Source organism: Enoplosus armatus, chromosome 23 (assembly GCF_043641665.1).
Source record: "Enoplosus armatus isolate fEnoArm2 chromosome 23, fEnoArm2.hap1, whole genome shotgun sequence".
NCBI lineage: Eukaryota > Metazoa > Chordata > Actinopteri > Centrarchiformes > Enoplosidae > Enoplosus > Enoplosus armatus.
Genome location: NC_092202.1, coordinates 15,212,233 through 15,228,464, shown reverse-complemented (window position 1 = coordinate 15,228,464; position 16,232 = coordinate 15,212,233). Strand labels below are relative to the sequence as shown.

General features: G+C 44.0%; 1 protein-coding gene across 1 annotated transcript; it reads left to right on the top strand.

Moving 5' to 3' along the window:
- The first annotated feature begins 13,351 nt into the window (after positions 1 to 13,351).
- On the top strand, positions 13,352 to 14,993 carry LOC139306323 (E3 SUMO-protein ligase ZBED1-like). Its single transcript, XM_070930258.1, has 2 exons — positions 13,352 to 14,226; positions 14,339 to 14,993. Exons 1-2 carry the CDS (start codon positions 13,352 to 13,354, stop codon positions 14,991 to 14,993), a joined length of 1,530 nt encoding a protein of 509 aa, XP_070786359.1.
- Positions 14,994 to 16,232: the final 1,239 nt, after the last annotated feature.

The following is a 16,232-nucleotide window of genomic DNA, read 5'->3' as shown; positions in this document are numbered from 1 at the left end:
GCTCCACTATGTTCCCCAGCTGGTCTCTTAACTGTGTCTGTCTGCTGTTTGCTGCTGAGCAGGCGGTGCGCGGTGGCTTTATCAGAGCTTTTTCACTGACAGCAGAGCAGTGAAAAAGTCGCGTCTGTAAAACAGTCAGCTGAAAGAAGCTGATGGTGATGATTCTCAGTGGGTTCGTCACTAGTGGAAGAGAAAGAAGACGAACGGCAAAGTTATTATATAGACTTATCCTCAGATGAGTACATAGTGTATGCTTTTCAGTGTGTAGTATGGAATTGGGGAACCGTGATAAATCTCAGGGGCTCAGCAGACTAGCAACATTAGCTACTTGGCTAACTTGGTATCCTAGAAAACTCAATATGGCTGGATTGAGTCCTGTGGTTCTTCAGCTCTGCTCACCAAGTTTAATCTTGAGATTATGTCTGCGTTCAGAGCAGCTCTACCTCTGAGAAACATTCAAACTCCAGTCTGCGTGTTTTGTCTCTCATCCTGAGGGAGAAGCCTGTTGAAGTAACCCGAGACTAAACTGTGAATGTGATGACTTTATTTTTAAATCTCGAGACAGATGCAGGTTAGTGAAATGTGGAAACTGGATGTGAAGCGATGTTAGTTGTCACACACCGATGTATCAGTGTGATACGCAGTGCCTCTTACTGAACACTGACTGAGACCACTCGCAGAGACTGCTCTTCTTTTCTTATGTCTGCTATGTGAACTGCAAGCAGCAGGGGGCGATGTCGCTGCATCAGTCCCCCCCCTTCCAGAATTCATGTGCTCAAACTGACGGTACAAACCCCCCCCCTCCCCGCATGAGGTTGTGTGTGTAAAGTCTTTTGTTGGTACTGGTACGTTTTGACCAGCGGGCTTCAAGTTTGTATAAATGTAAACAGGTTATTAAATTATTGCTTTTTTAATTTTATTTATTTTGGATTCTGTTCTGTTTTATGGTTATTTCTGTTTCTGAGGTGAAACAGCAGAGGCGTCACTCATTTTCAGCCTTTAGTTCAGCCTCATATAGCTTTGTGTGGGCTTTAAAACACACACACACACACACACACACACACACACAGAGGTAAATTAGATGTAATCAATATTCAATTATTCAGACTTAAAATAACATTGATTTTTAAAAAAAGTTTTCTCCTTCATTGGATTGGTAAACCATTGATCGTCTATAGGCTCCGCATTTAACAGGGCATCAAACGGCCTCTGCTGTTTCTACCTCACGCTGTGTCTGGCTTCTTGCTCGCAGAAGGTCAACGTCCGCAACTGAACACAGATCGGAATCTGATTATAATGCTTATGACTACGTTTGGAAGCTGATATCAATAGTGAGATTTTTGGGATTCTGCTGCTAAAGCCCTAAAATTCCCATCATTTATTGTTTATGCTCTTATCAAGGCCTCTGAAACAACATTTAAATTGTTGTGGGACACTAAAACCTACTGAAACTCAAATCAATGGACTACAAACAGGTGGCCAATGTAACTTGTTCATAGGGAAAACCAAATGAATAAATAACCTGAAATATCTTGTTAGGCTTTCTTCTGTAACTGTGATAAGAGAGCAACATCCTAACATCAGAGGTGAACAGATATTTCCCCTTATCAGCAAACTGTTGTGTTTAACTTAAGTCTTGAGTAGTTTGCGCAGGACTGATCCTCTTAAAACATGGAGCCCCAAATCAATACACTGTGTAAAATATATAGAAATGAACCCTTAATTCAATAATTGGATAAATTATTTAAACTAAACTCATTATTCCACAATGGCAAATTTTTATTTCATGATATGTTGCTCTAGCTAACAGAGGCTAACTGGCTAAATGTGGGAGCACTAGTTGCTTCAGAGGCAGGGGGGCATGTGATTGGCTGAAAGGTGAGCAGGCAGTGACAACAGCTCAATCACTTGAAAAAAATGTCAAATCATTAAACCCAGACTTTTGAGATCCACTTCTACCGTGAAAAAGTAGATGAACTCTAAGAAATTATAACAACAAAACCTAAATATCAAATGTTCTGTTGTTCATTAAATTATTTTTCATCTATATATTTTACACAATGTATTCATGATTATTAATTTCACGTCTTCTTAATTTATTGAATTTCACATTAACACGTTTAGTTTGGGGCCAGTTTAGTTTTATAACTTGATTTACTTATTTAACAAGGTGTGCAGAACACTGGTTATTTTTGTCCACCGTCCATTTCACTGTCCACACCTCTGCTGCCGTCTCGGGGTCAGAATGTCCACTGTAAAATCCTCCCTTTTCATGTCTGAAGTTTTTCTATTAACCTGCTGTTCAGATGAAATTTATACTGAGTCGATTCAAATGTATATTTTATAAATGAAACTGGATAAGCAACACACAGAAAATCCATTCACTGGCTTAGACCAAGCTATATTCTTAAATATGTTAGTGGAACAGAAATACCTTTTTGTATATTTATATGATACCCTTGTATTATTAAGAATCATTTTTGAGTTTATATAAATCTATATGTAAAGTTCTTTTTCCTCCCGCTGTAAAGAAATTATTAAAAAACCCAAACTTTGATCATGTGCTGTTTGTCTGCGCGCCTGCTGCCGTGCCTTTGCTTAATCGGCCTGGAACTTTGAGTGACATCAGGGTATCTGCGGCTGCCTATTGTGACAAAAGCAGTGAACTCACGGCCCACTTACTGGCTTCGTATGGAGCTTTCGACTGCCTCTCGTGGTCTTCAGAGGATGGAGTCTGCTGAGTTGTGACCTAAGTATGAAAAGGACTCATTGTTACTGTGTCAGCACGTCAAGACAGGTTAGATGCTCCAATTGATTTTCATTAAAGGATAAGTCAGGTGATGTTCTAGATTTTTCTTCTTGTCAACAAACCTCACGGGCAGAGCCGAACAAACGCCCAATGTATCGACCAACAGGGTCCTGCTGCCAGACATACGCACCAAATGTGGATTCATCTGCTAATGAAAATAGTCCCCCCAACAAAAGCACTATTTCCCGTTCGATAGAAACTACAGTGTCCTTTGTTGGACACGGCTCTTTCTGTGGGGAGCTGAGTCCTCGTCCTTCTAAAACCGGACAAAACACAGTTTGGAAAACGCTTCCTTTATGTAGCTTGGCCTCATTCATTTTAAACCGTCTTCTGTCATTACGTTTGGTAAAGTATGTTTCATGTCCAAACAGAGAGGCTACTCGCAGCGCACATTCACACTCTGCATCAGGACAAGAAATGATTTGGGATTTGTTGACAATAAGAAACATCTAGATGAACACCAGACGTATCTTTTACATACAAAACATTCAGCAGTAATTGGTGGAGTTGGACAGGGTTGACAAAATGTGACTAAAGGCACACTAGCTTGGGTCGCTTTCACAACGCATTCAAACTAACAAAATGTGCTAAAATAGTGGGCAGGCGTGCAGGTATCCTGATGTGACCCCCCCCCCCCCCGTGCTTTTAACCTCTTCAAAAGCTCCTGTGTGCTTTCCAAATGGCAGGTTTACCGTCACAAAATGTCCAGCTGGGCCGTGTTTGGAGCAGGTGAGTGTGTCGAGCCGAGGTCAGGAGGGGGGGGGGGGGGGGGGTGGGGGGCACCGTTCACAAGGAGGAGAGACTCCATAAATAACTGCTGTTGCCTTTCTGATTTCCCCTCTCTGCATCACTTCAGCCTGCCCTGCTGCTCACACGTCACTGGAGCTGTGAGCTCGGGATTAGCTATATTTCACGCGTATAGTCAGACTTTAAAAAGGTTCACCGGTTCATCAAGTAAAGGGGGGGGGGCATCTGACTGTAAAATGAAAATGCACACTGCAGACATTACATGGCAGCTTCCTTACACTCCCAGAGACCCAGAAACACTTCGTTCGTTTGTGGTAATATTAAGTCTTAACAACTAGTTTGACCACCTCGACTACTACTTGCTTTTTTTTTTCCCCTGGAGCTTTCAACCACATCTCACAGCTTCAGAACTGACATAATTGAAGAACCAGTTCAATTATTCAGTGTTGCAAGTGTGTCTGAATGAACCACATTTTGGCAATTCATGGGTACATATTACAAAATAGTGTCATCATCATCATCATGAACTCTGAGTTAAAATTTCCTTTTAAGATCACATCTCCTCATACTGTGCACCTATCCAACAATATATTCCAAAAAAATCCAATCACGCTTTCTTCCTGTAAAATAAAATATGACGTGTGCTTACGTAAGCTTGAACCAATACAATAACATCATGACATCCACCCGTCAATCAATCTTCAACTCTTAACAGTAAGGAGCTAAGATTCATTAGTTAGCTAGCTAGCAACAGCCTGGTACGTCAGTTAGGACACGCCCACTTTTCAACGTTCAAAATCATATTGTCCCGACGTTACGTGCCGCCTAACTATCCTGTTTCACTTGGAAATACGGCGCCATACGGATCTCGACTTTAAGGATTTCATTAAAGCCACTGCGGGCAGAGTTTGAAAATGTCTGATTACGTCGCCCCCCCGGTGGTACTATCATAAAAGACACTGTGGCAGGCCGCCATGCATGCTGCTACCCTGCAATTGAATGTTCCTGTTACATCATGTTGAATTTCAAAGCGCCCGTGTTCATGTCACATTTTCTTTTGTCATACAGGCGTGAAACCAGCCGAAAATCGTTGGTTGAACCAATATTTGGCGAATAACTTTAGTTCTGTCTTTAAAGCTGAGTAGTGTAGTCTTCTTAGCCACAGTTATAGCTGTTAGATTGTGTATATATATATATATATATATATATATGTATTTAATCCATAAATCAGACATTGCTGTTGTATGACGACCGCTTCCTGTTGTTATTATGCTGTAGTTGATCACATTTTACTGTGAAGCCAGAGACTAAAGTTGGTTCTATCGAATCATTTGCAGACGCGATCTGAGGTGAAACTAGGACCTGCTCCTTAAAAGAACTGTGTTGGATCCCCCCCCCCCCCCGAGTTTACCTGGAGCTGCTGTCGTCAGACCCTTAAAAGCCCAGATCTGGAAAACCGAAACTGACCCAGGTTAGCCTGGCACGCTAGCCCTGTAGCTATCCAACATACAGAATGCCTGGGTTGAGAGACAGAAAAACGTCATTATAAATCAGATCAGAGGTGCAGCTTTACTATTGTACGGCGTGAGTGAGTGCGTGCTCGGTTTTTATTTGGATGCGCCTGGTCGCTTGTTCCAAAGGAAAGTGGAAGTGCGTCCTGATTTTATGGCCTTTTTCCATTTCAGGCCTGGAGGCAATACACACGCCGCCATCTGACAGGGTGTGTGCATGACTCTGATATCCGCTGTACATGAGATTGAAATGATGTGCTTTGCTACAGAATGCCACTGAGGCTGTCTTATAATAATAACAGTCTTTCACCACCAGGTTGACCTTTAAATAAAATTAAAGATTATATCTGACTCCGTCACCGGCAATAACTATTCCCAGCAACGGTTAAAACCAGAGCCCCCATGGCCTTGATGGCGGGGTCACGTGGTAATCCAGATAGGATTTCTGTGCCACGGTGCCATTCTTGATACTACCACCTGACGGCGCCAAAGTAAGGAAGTCCTACACGTAGTGGCTTTAAAATAGACTGTGTTATTTCAATGTAATCCGTCTACGGATCCCTGAAGTGCAAAAGTAACCTTGCAGTGTGGTATGTGTGGTAAGTAATAATCATGCAGGTATCATGCCCCCCCCCCCCCCCACAACTTGTTGGAACAAACTTTTAAACGAGGCCTTGCAGATCTAATATGAGTGAAGATTTGGTAACTGGGTGGCTTATTTCTCACCTCATATTTGTTCAGAAGCAGATTCCGGTGGACTGCTGAGGTGAAAAGTGTATGGCGCCACCGGCGCTTTGCATTGTGGGACACAGTATGCAAGGTAGAGCGGTCCGATGCAGACTGGTGATTTTGTTCCGAATCAGTACGACATTCGGGTGTTTTTGACATACTGTATATTTTGCTTTTGTTTGCATGCTGCATGCTACATGCTACATTTTGGCCAAATCAGTATGCCCTGCTAGTATAGTAGGTGGTTTCCAATACAGCCTTAGCCTCGCTTTAAATATGTTTAGCTTAGCTTAGCATAAAGACTAGAAACAGGGGGAAACAGCGAGCCTGACTGCATGGCCTTGTCTTTTTGAAAGACCTGTGTTAATTGGCTTATATAATTGGTTCATATTCCTGTACATAAGTTGTATTTCATTAAATTGCCACAAACTGACTGACACACAGAAAACCTGGGGCCAGGTTGTATTACGCCAGCAAAGCAGTAGTGGTTGGCAGGGTGCATACAGACAATCCACAAAGGCAGGAATCAAAATAAATAATGAATATATTAAAGCTGCAAATTGCCAGAAACAGAGCCAATATTCGATGTATAGAAAAGTATCCAATTCATGCCAAAAACGTGTGTTTGTATCTTACTTGTCCTTCCTTCTTCTTCCCTTCCCCAGGATTCCTTGTGTTCCCCCCAACTCATCGTGGAGGACGAGGGGCTGAGTCGGCTGGCCCAGGCCGTCCAGGTGTTGGTCGACCTGGCCGACGGCTCCCGGCGGGCCCCGAAACGGGAAACCTCGGGGGCTGCTGGCTCAGTGCAATGCTAGCACCACGTAGCTGCATCTGCATTTAACAGTATCACAGTGTTCTGGGTTTTTTTTTTTTTTTTTTAAACATGCTTCATTAGACCTCCAAACATCAAATAGATGGTAACAATAAAAAGACTTGTGTAAATGACTTCAAAGCCGTGCTGTGTCTTTCTTCTTTAAAGGGAATAGTTCAACATGCACTTTCTTTCCAAGGCTTAAATGAGAAGATCAATATCGGTCTGTGGTTAGCCTAGCTTAGCATAAAGACTGGATGCTTACATTTCTGCATGTGTGCCGTATCCGGGGAGAGTCTGGCTTCGTTTTTGAAGGAGGAAAGGAAGGAAGTGGAGACGCGTCGGCCATCTTTATCTACAGTCTGTGCTTTTGACAAGGAAGAACATGTGGAATAAATAAAATGATGTGTCCGGTTCTGCTGCATCAATTTAGCTCCTCTTTCTCTTTTTTTTTTTAAAGCGTCCATCATAAACTGGTGGAGGACTCTTAATCCACAGAGATCAATCGGACAGAAAGAGAGGGACAGCTACATTAAACAATACTGTGTGGAAACGGGCAAAAATGTCTGGATACTACTTTCAACAGCATGTAAAATAGCAGCAGTTATCAGCAGCAGCAGACAAAAAAAAAGAAACAGGCGACCAATTTTGGACATGGTGGGGACTGTGAATATACAGGTTTATTTTAGAGAAACCAGTGAACGAGGCGACCTGCGTCTCGTTCAGGGCTGCCAAAGCGTAGCAGAATGTCCTGAATAGGCAGGGTGTTAAATTGAACATCCAGTTTGAAAGTCTCTACTGCAGCTGTGTGTGTGTGTGTGTGTGTGTGTGTGTGTGTGTGTGTGTGTGTGTGTGTCCTCTTTGGCCACGCATCACAATGTTGACAGTAACGGTTTAATTAACGGTGTGAAATGCTCCAATCCGAGGCGCGTTGGTGTCTGTTAGGAACACAGTTTTTCACCTCTGACTCATTCATCCAGAACAGGAGTAAACAGATCTGTTGCAAGGCTGTTGCAAAGTGTTTCACACTGTTCAACAAAAAGGTGAAACATTCTGCTGGAGCTGAAAAACATTTATTTTTATTTATTTATTTATTTTTTACATTGAACGCACCACAGGACGCATGCTGTGAACCAGGAGACGGATGATGGAGCTGGTGCAACTATCTCCGGAGTTTCTTTCTCATTTTGTCCAACACAAACAGTCCAGAGGTTTGGCCAATTTACAACCAAAAAACACAACACAAAACAATTTCCTCACTTACCTCTTGTGGCTCATGCAGACATGCTTTGATTTGTCCAGGTGTCTCTGAGACAGACGTCAACCCAATGGAGGATGCAGAAAGTAGTTCCGAAACGTGTTGGTGGGTGTGGGTTATCCAGAGTGATCGGTGTGTGAGACCTGTAAGACATGACAAGGACCACAAGAAAGGCTTGAAAGCTTTGTATAAAAGACGCTAAGCTAACCTTTGGCAAAGTGTGATTCTTCAGTTGACGATTGTTGTAAAATACGAAACCACGAACACATTTAATTCAGCTGATAGCGCCGCAGGGATGATGTGTTTTTGTAGGCAAACCCCGGAAGTTAGCGTCGCCCTGGTTCCCTCCACAAAGAGCCAATGGGATTGTACCATGGGATTTTGGATTATTGCAGAAAATGAACTCAGTGGGGGAAAAAAATTTATGACACTTACATATTTTGTTCAGCGAGATAATCTCCACTAATGAACACCAGTTTTATGATGTTTGAAGCGTAAATGGAATCGTCAGAAGTACAAAGCTAACGTTAGGCTACAAACGAGCTACACCGCGGTCGCGTTACTTCAACGTCACCACCGCTGAGCTTTACTTTGAAGAGAATATAGATAGATATAGATATATAGACAGATATAGAGTATAAACACAATGAGGCTGTAAAGGTGAACTAGTGAGCAGATGACTTTCCGTGTTCAACCTCTGTTTTGACACAATACATACCTTTTTTTATTTCATTAAGTTGATTCTGTTCTGGTTTTTATTGCTTATTGTTTCGCCTGTATTCTACTGCTTTTCTTTGTTGGCCTGTGTAACGCACTTCTGAGTTGCCTCCGTTTGAAATGTGCTGTGTAAATAACGCTGCCTTGCCTACTTACGCATCAATATAGTGAAACCTGGACAAACGAAACCACAACTAACTAACAGTCGCAGGATGATGAAACACTTAGAAACGGGGAGGAAGCACTTTAACGGGTAAAGGTATGCCGTGCGACAGCGAGGCTCTGTCTCGCTCCGACAGGCCGCTGAACGCGAGACGAACAACAAATAAAAAGGCAGCTTCACGGCCGAACATGAACGCTTGTGAGGGCCCAGCTGCTCCTCTGTTTATTTCTGTGCATCGCCACCATATCACACCCCCTCCCCAAGAAGAAGAAGAAGAAGAAGAAGAAGAAGAAGAGAGCTGCCTTCGCTTTATTAATCAGCTCTGGCTTTAATCACGAGTCAATTAGCGGCACGGTCTAATTGACTATCATCTTAATTGCTCTATCACGCGCCGCCTTGGAGGACCGTCTGCTGCCCGCTTATCGCCTCGCTTCTCCGCAAGACACACACACACACACACACACACACACTTAATGAACGCCCGCACTTGTGCATGGAAATGACGCGAGTCCGATTCCCCTCACGTCTGAGCGGGCGGGCCCCGTGAGGCCTCGCGCTAACCGAGGCGGGGGCCGACGAGGCAGCCTGACATTTATGGGATGTAATTGAAGATGGGTATGAAGCCCCACGCTCCGACACGGATGGATATCAGATCTGCCGTCCCGCTTCATCAGGCGAGAGGTGAAGGAGGTGGCTGTTAAATGGGAAGCTGCTGATAAAGAAACTGCAGCCCAGACTTGTGGATCTGAGTGTGTTTTCACTCAGTGTGGGCAGGACCACAGGCCCCAGCCACAGACGGGATAGATGGAACTTATCGTCACCAGTTAAAACTAATGCAAAGATGAGGTGACACGCAACACAGTACAGTACTACATTTTGACAGTTTTGGGACACCATTTCCTCAGCAGACATTTTCCTCAAGAGTTCATGGTCTCAGTCGCTAGTTTCAAGTCTTCTTCAAAACTGCACGATGCTCCTTTAATAAATGATGGTCCCGTTTTAGAGTAAAATAGACCATAAAGCAGGGTATGCTTTGGGGGGGGCGGGGCTTCCTTGTTATTAACAAGTTGCTACCACTGCGATCTGTCAATCAGGATAGCAGCCCCCCCCGATTTGTCTGGTGTATTGAACAGCTTCTATGTGAAGAGCACGCCGTCCACATTTCTGGGTCAAATGCCGACAAGCCGGCTGCGTTGTGAACACGGCGTACCCGTGGGTGGCCCGACCGCCTGAGGCTACAGATCAAGGCGTTAGATGAGGGGAGCAGTGGATTAGATTTGGTGGACGTGAATCCCTCCGGAAAGATGATGGGATTTAAAGTTGTTGGGGGGGTGAAGTGGAAGAAAGAAAGAAGAGGGTTAGTGTGTAACTGAGTCTTTCCACTAAGTGGAACCTTTATTAACACCTAACTCAGATTGGGAACATGCAGAAACACTGATCAGTGTATTCTAATGCAGGTACTGCTCGTGTCACTGTGCTTCCACAACCAACTTTAATCACTTCACCCCCCCCCCCCCCCCCGCTTCATTTCCAACGCCGACAGTGGCGCCGTCATCTGAGAATAATTTCTTCTTTGGAAATCACTGGGTTGAATCTCCACGTCCGCGCTGTCAATGGGTTTCTGTATGCGCAGCTCACCGGCCAGACGCACGGTGTCCGGGCGTCTGCAGTGCTACGGCAACACGCCAGGACAAACCGACACAATGTGTTTTGGTTTTGTTTCTTTCTTTTAACACAAAGGGAGAAACAACTTAATGTTGTACATTTGCTGAATTTACAACAAGGCACGAATAAATAAGAATTTAAACAGACAAACAGCATTTCTCAAAGTGTACAACTGTGCCTCCATTTGCCTGTTATGTTTGCTCATAAACTAAATACTGGTCGCTGGGAATAATACTGATAATATTGATGGATTGTGGGGGAGTGTGTCTAAAATTATGCACTGGACTTCAAAGGCATTAAGGTGAAATGTGAGGGTAACTGCAGGGTTTATGCTTTTAGAACCATGTGAAAATTAACAATTGACAACTAGACGGGCCCAGCGAGCACTGAAAGTCTGGGAAACGTCCGTCCAAACTGCGGCCTTTTTGGTGGAGCAGTTAAAATGTCTTCTGAGAAAACAAACTGGCAGGTAAATTAAAGGCACCCTGCTCAGTTTTCTTTGTGAACAAAGTGTCTGTTTACATTCAGCGTTACTCACCAAAAAACCACACCGTATGTATCCTTAAGGACACTCGCAGAGCCGATTTACGGCAGAATTTCCAACACTCGTCGTCCCTGCCTTTGTTGACGCACTGCTACATTCCTTGGAATGTTATACAGCCACAAATGTCAGTTAAACTTTAGCCTAACGTTGCTAACTTTAGGACCCAGCAGGGAGAAAATGACACAAGACGTGACCTTGTCCTCCGAGTCTTTTCCAAGAAAGTCATGCAGCCATTTCTTTCCAATCTTCATCTCATTCTGACTCTTCGAACACCACAGCCCATGGCACGCCTAGCTAAGACATGCAGGGACCAAGCGAAAAACACTACATTCACAGGTTTCTTGGAGTTCTGCCGTATATATCTTTATGTTCTTTCTTGGAGAGGTGCTTATTGGAGAGGTGGGGCACAGGGAAATAAATGAATTTCCCTCGAGAAGGTCTGTTTGGTTTGCTTTGATAATATCACTCCTTTTTCAACTGACTTTTTCTTTCCTTCGCTAACAATGTAAATGTAAATGGCTCAGTTAAACTACAGCTCGTTCTGTAATTACAACATAGAGAAAGGTTCAAACGGCACTGAGCCTGGAGCCCATCAGTGAGCAGGTGGCTCTGATGGGGAGGACGAACTCTAACCTGTGGCTGGTGGCAGAGGGTTATAATCTGTCACAACAACGCAAAGTGTTCCCGACTCTGTGCTGTACCTGCGCTGTCTGTTGACAGTCCAGTTTCCAGCAGGAGGAGGAGGGAGGGAGGCGGAGGACGCTGCACAGGGAGACTCTGAACGTTGCCGCCTGTAGAGGTGGAGCATACAGAAGAACCAGGTTGGGGTCTTAATAGACCACTGGCGTTATTAGTGTAGGTTTTAACGGGACAAGAAACCAAATGGAAAGCTCGTTGGTGCTGAATGCTGATGGAGTATCAGTACACCTGAGAAGAGAGCCTGGCGTGCGAGTTCTATACACCAAATAGATCCAAGTACTCCGAGACAAACACAGCAAGCTCTACATTTGACTTTGGGTGTACAAGGGCTGGGCGATCGGACGAATATACCTGCTATCTGCGATTGGCTGAGTCTGGTTGGCTTTTTGTTTTTTGGGCGATTGCTGTCATTTTAATTTTGCTAATTTAATGGTCCGCCACATTGAGAATTCAACTCCGTAAATAATTCACCTCTGAAGCGCGATTCAAAGCGTGTGCGTGAATAGGAACTGGCATGTTATGCGCGCCGCGGTTGTCTTTCACAAACGATGGCGACGAAGACGTTTTTAGCAGCAATGTCGATTCAAATCAGATTTGAGAACTGGACCAAAAATCACTTGGTAGCGGCAGATCTGTTATCTCCACCTCCACCATTGGAGGCGGTAGTTTATTCTCATACCATCCTGCCCATTCGCTCCTCCATCATTTCCTGCCGCCATTGTCTGGGCCATCGATTGACACGTCATCTGCCCAATAGCTTAGCGACGCACCTTCGCTGTTAGCCTATCGTCTTGATGCCGTCTTTTTAAATTTGATTCTCTCTCTCTCTGCCTTCGCTACGTTATCGCTGCCCTCCACCCCCCAATCAGCCTCAGCAGAGTCATCAGCCACCACCATCAGTGTACTGGACTTTGGCGCTTAGTCTCCCTGTGGAGTCTAAGCGCCCAAGACTCGCTGTCAAGACTTAATCATCTCTTATCGTCTGTTCGTTTTAATAAACAAAGACTTCATTCACTTGTCTCCCCTGATTGAAATAGTGTTGGGACAGCTGTTCAGCCTGTCTTCACGACTTATTGCTGAGGAAACATCTCAAGGTCGCGATGGCATTACAATTACTGCGCGAGTATGTCAGCAGTTGCCGACGGCGGCCTGTTGGAACATTTGAACGTATCGCCTAAGCCTAGCGTGCACCCTATTTTGATGTGCACTCCGACAGCTGTGGCAGTACGACAAGCGCGGGCAACAAATATATATATATATATATTAGGGGTGGGACGCGTTAATTACGATTAATTAATTTAAAAAAAAATAACGCGTTAAAAAAATTAACGCATTTAATCGCAGTTTGCATTCCAAACAACGCGGAATGTTCCTCACTGCACGATTTCCTGGTACACCGATTACACTGGTGCACACAGCTGAGCTCGGCTAACGGCTACCAAAATGGAGGAATCTGACGAAAGCTCTTTGCTAGGACTGATGGAAGGAAAATTTCATTTCAAAAAATTATCCGATGGAAGTATTGACAAAAGTGTGGTTTTATGCAAATTGTGCAAAAAAGAGTTTGCATACCACCGAAGCACGTCAACCCTACGGTATCACCTAAATGCAAAGCATGTTGCAGCGAGCACAGAGCCAGGCACTAGCAGTCCCGGTCCGAGTACGAACAAGCGGTGTCGGCAGCCCAAACTCGATGAAATGTCTGGCTTCAGGACCAAAATGAGTAAGACAACATCGGACAGACTCACAAGTTCACTCGCAAAATGGATTGCGCTGGACTGCAGACCGCTATTAGTGGTGGAAGATAAGGGGTTAGAAAATGTGCTACAGATAGCGACATGTGATCCAACTTTTCAACTGCCGTGCAGAAAGACTATTTCCGGCAAAATTCAACAGCTTTATGACACTGAAAAGCAAGCAAAGTTGGATGCATTGCAGAAAGCTGAATTTGTGGCTCTGACTGGGGATCATTGGACCTCCGTTAGTAATTCTAATTACGTCGGTGTCACTGCACACCTTGCTGATGTCACAGAAGGAACATGGCATCTACAGTCTTTTGCCCTGACTGTGCAAAAGACAAACACCAGACACTATGCTGAAAACTGCGCTGAGCAGTTTCTCTCTGTGGCAGAGGAATGGGGAATTCAACAAAAGGTCACCACAATTGGGACAGACAGTGCACGAACCATGATGGCTACAGCAAGACGTCTCCCATTCCAACACATGCCTTGTGTTGCTCACATCGTGCAAAGAACCATCACTGTTAGCCTTGCTGATAGTGGGTTTAGTGATGCTTTAGCAAAATGTCGCAAGATAGTGGGTCACTTTAAACACAGCCCTGCTAATACAGATGAACTACACCAGGAGCAAACTAGACTGGGACAAGAAAAAGAGTCACTCATTCAGGATGTTTCCACAAGGTGGAATTCAACGCTGGATATGATTTCTCGTCTACTAAAGAATCAAGAGGCTGTTTTTGCTGCTTTAGCCAAACAGAAGCACAAACTAGTCATATTGACTCCATCAGAGCTGGTAAAACTCCAAAAGCTGGCGACTGTCCTTGGGCCATGCAGGTAAATAAAACTATTTTTTAATAGGATTTATTGTTACTGTTTATTTAAAAAGCTCTATAGTTGAAATTTATTTTGTAGATTAATAATTACTTTCCTGAACTGTCTCCTGCAGATTTGTGACAGAGCTCCTTGGAGGAGAGACATATGTCTCATGTTCAGTGGTTTTACCTGCTCTCTGCCACCTGTGCCACACGATGGAGGTCTCCGATGATGACTCAGCCTACATGGTGAAATTCAAGACTGCGTTCAAAAAGGACTTATCCCAACGTAAAGCTACACTCAACCATGAATGGCTCAAAATGGCTACTGTGCTCGACCCACGCTTTAAGGATTTAAAGTGTCTTGCAAGGGGAGAGCGGGCAGAGGTTTGGACCAGCCTTGAGGCTCTGCTGCAGGAACAGCGTCAAGGTACCACCACACAGGAGCCAGCAAAGAAAAAGAGCCTCTTTCTCTCGCCATTGTCTTCAGAGTCTGATTCAGACGAGGAAGCCCTGTGTAACAGGGCCCTGAGTTTGTACAGAGCAGAATCCACCATCAGTGAGACAGACTGCCCATTGCAGTGGTGGTCCAGTCGAGCAGGGACCCACCCACAGCTGTCTGTCCTAGCCCACAAGTATCTGACTAGCCCTGCCACTTCTGTCCCATGTGAGAGGCTGTTCTCACTTGCAGGTCACATAGTAACAAAAAAGAGAGCTGCCTTGAGCTCTGAAAATGTGAACAGGCTAGTTTGTCTAAGCAACTGGCTGAAACAGAGGGAGGCGAAATAGGCATGGCGGTATTGTGAGGCCAATGGGTTTGTTATTTTTTGCACTAAAATGTCAATTGCACTGTTATAGCCTAATGTACAAAATAAGTTGTGCTCAGGGTATTTGGAGTTTAAAGGAGATTTAAGCCTGTCAAATGACCATTTATAGAAGAGAGAAGTAGAGATTGCACTTTATGTTGAATTGTTTGTTGTTGTTTTTTTGTTTTTTACCATTTAAAGGCAAAACTGTTCTGAAAAAGTACTAAAGTACTTAAAATGGCACTTTAACTTTGGGTCAATTAAATTTTGGCCAGAGATATTTTCTTTCTCTGATTTGAATTGAAATGCAATTCAATTTATTTTTTCAGACATTAAAAGAGCTTGGGTTTACAGTATTCAAGTCTGTGTCTTTTATTTGATTCAGTGTTCTACTAAAATCCATTTAAATTAAAAAATGTTGCTTTTGGGGGCAAATATTGTTATGCGATTAATCGAGATTAATTAATTCAAAGCCTCTAATTAATTAGATTATTTTTTTTAATCGAGTCCCACCCCTAATATATATATGTCGAAAGTATCCACGACATTACAGCAATTGGAGCTGCCTGCCGCCTCCTGCAGTAAACAGTTTACCAGTTTGTTTTGTATCCAGTTCTGCTGAAATTTGCGCCGCGTGCAAAGCATCCTTTATCTCTGTCGCTTGGAATGAGCTTTCAAGGAAGTTTAATGGAGAAGAATCAGCCGAGTGGCGCGCGCATCGCCTGCAATTGTCCTGCGATGGGCGACTTCACGCGTCTGTGGTCAAAACTAATTACACTAACGGCTGCCACATTACCCGGGACGCCCGGGGAATACTTTTTGTTGTTCACAGAGAGACAAAACACTGCCCTAATGGCGTGTTACAAGAGCACACCGTTTTTTGTTAAAGTTGGAACAGCGTGGGGTTGGTTAGGTTTTTTTTTTTGTGTGTGTGTGTGTGTGTGTGGGGGGGGTCCACCATGGTAACCTGCACAACTAACCTGGTTCGAGATAACAGATCAACTCGTATAAAAAGCACCGTTCTACTGGCCAATCAACTCTCTTTGGAAAACGGCATCACCAATCATAGTCACTGCTTTGCTATATTTTGATATTCATATTCACGTCTGCTTGAAACGCCGGGGGTTGCAGCTGAAAGAATGAGACTAAAATTGTCATGGTGCATCCAAGCGACACACGAATTCAACAGAATACGCAAATGTAATTGCAGTCAGAGCTCCTC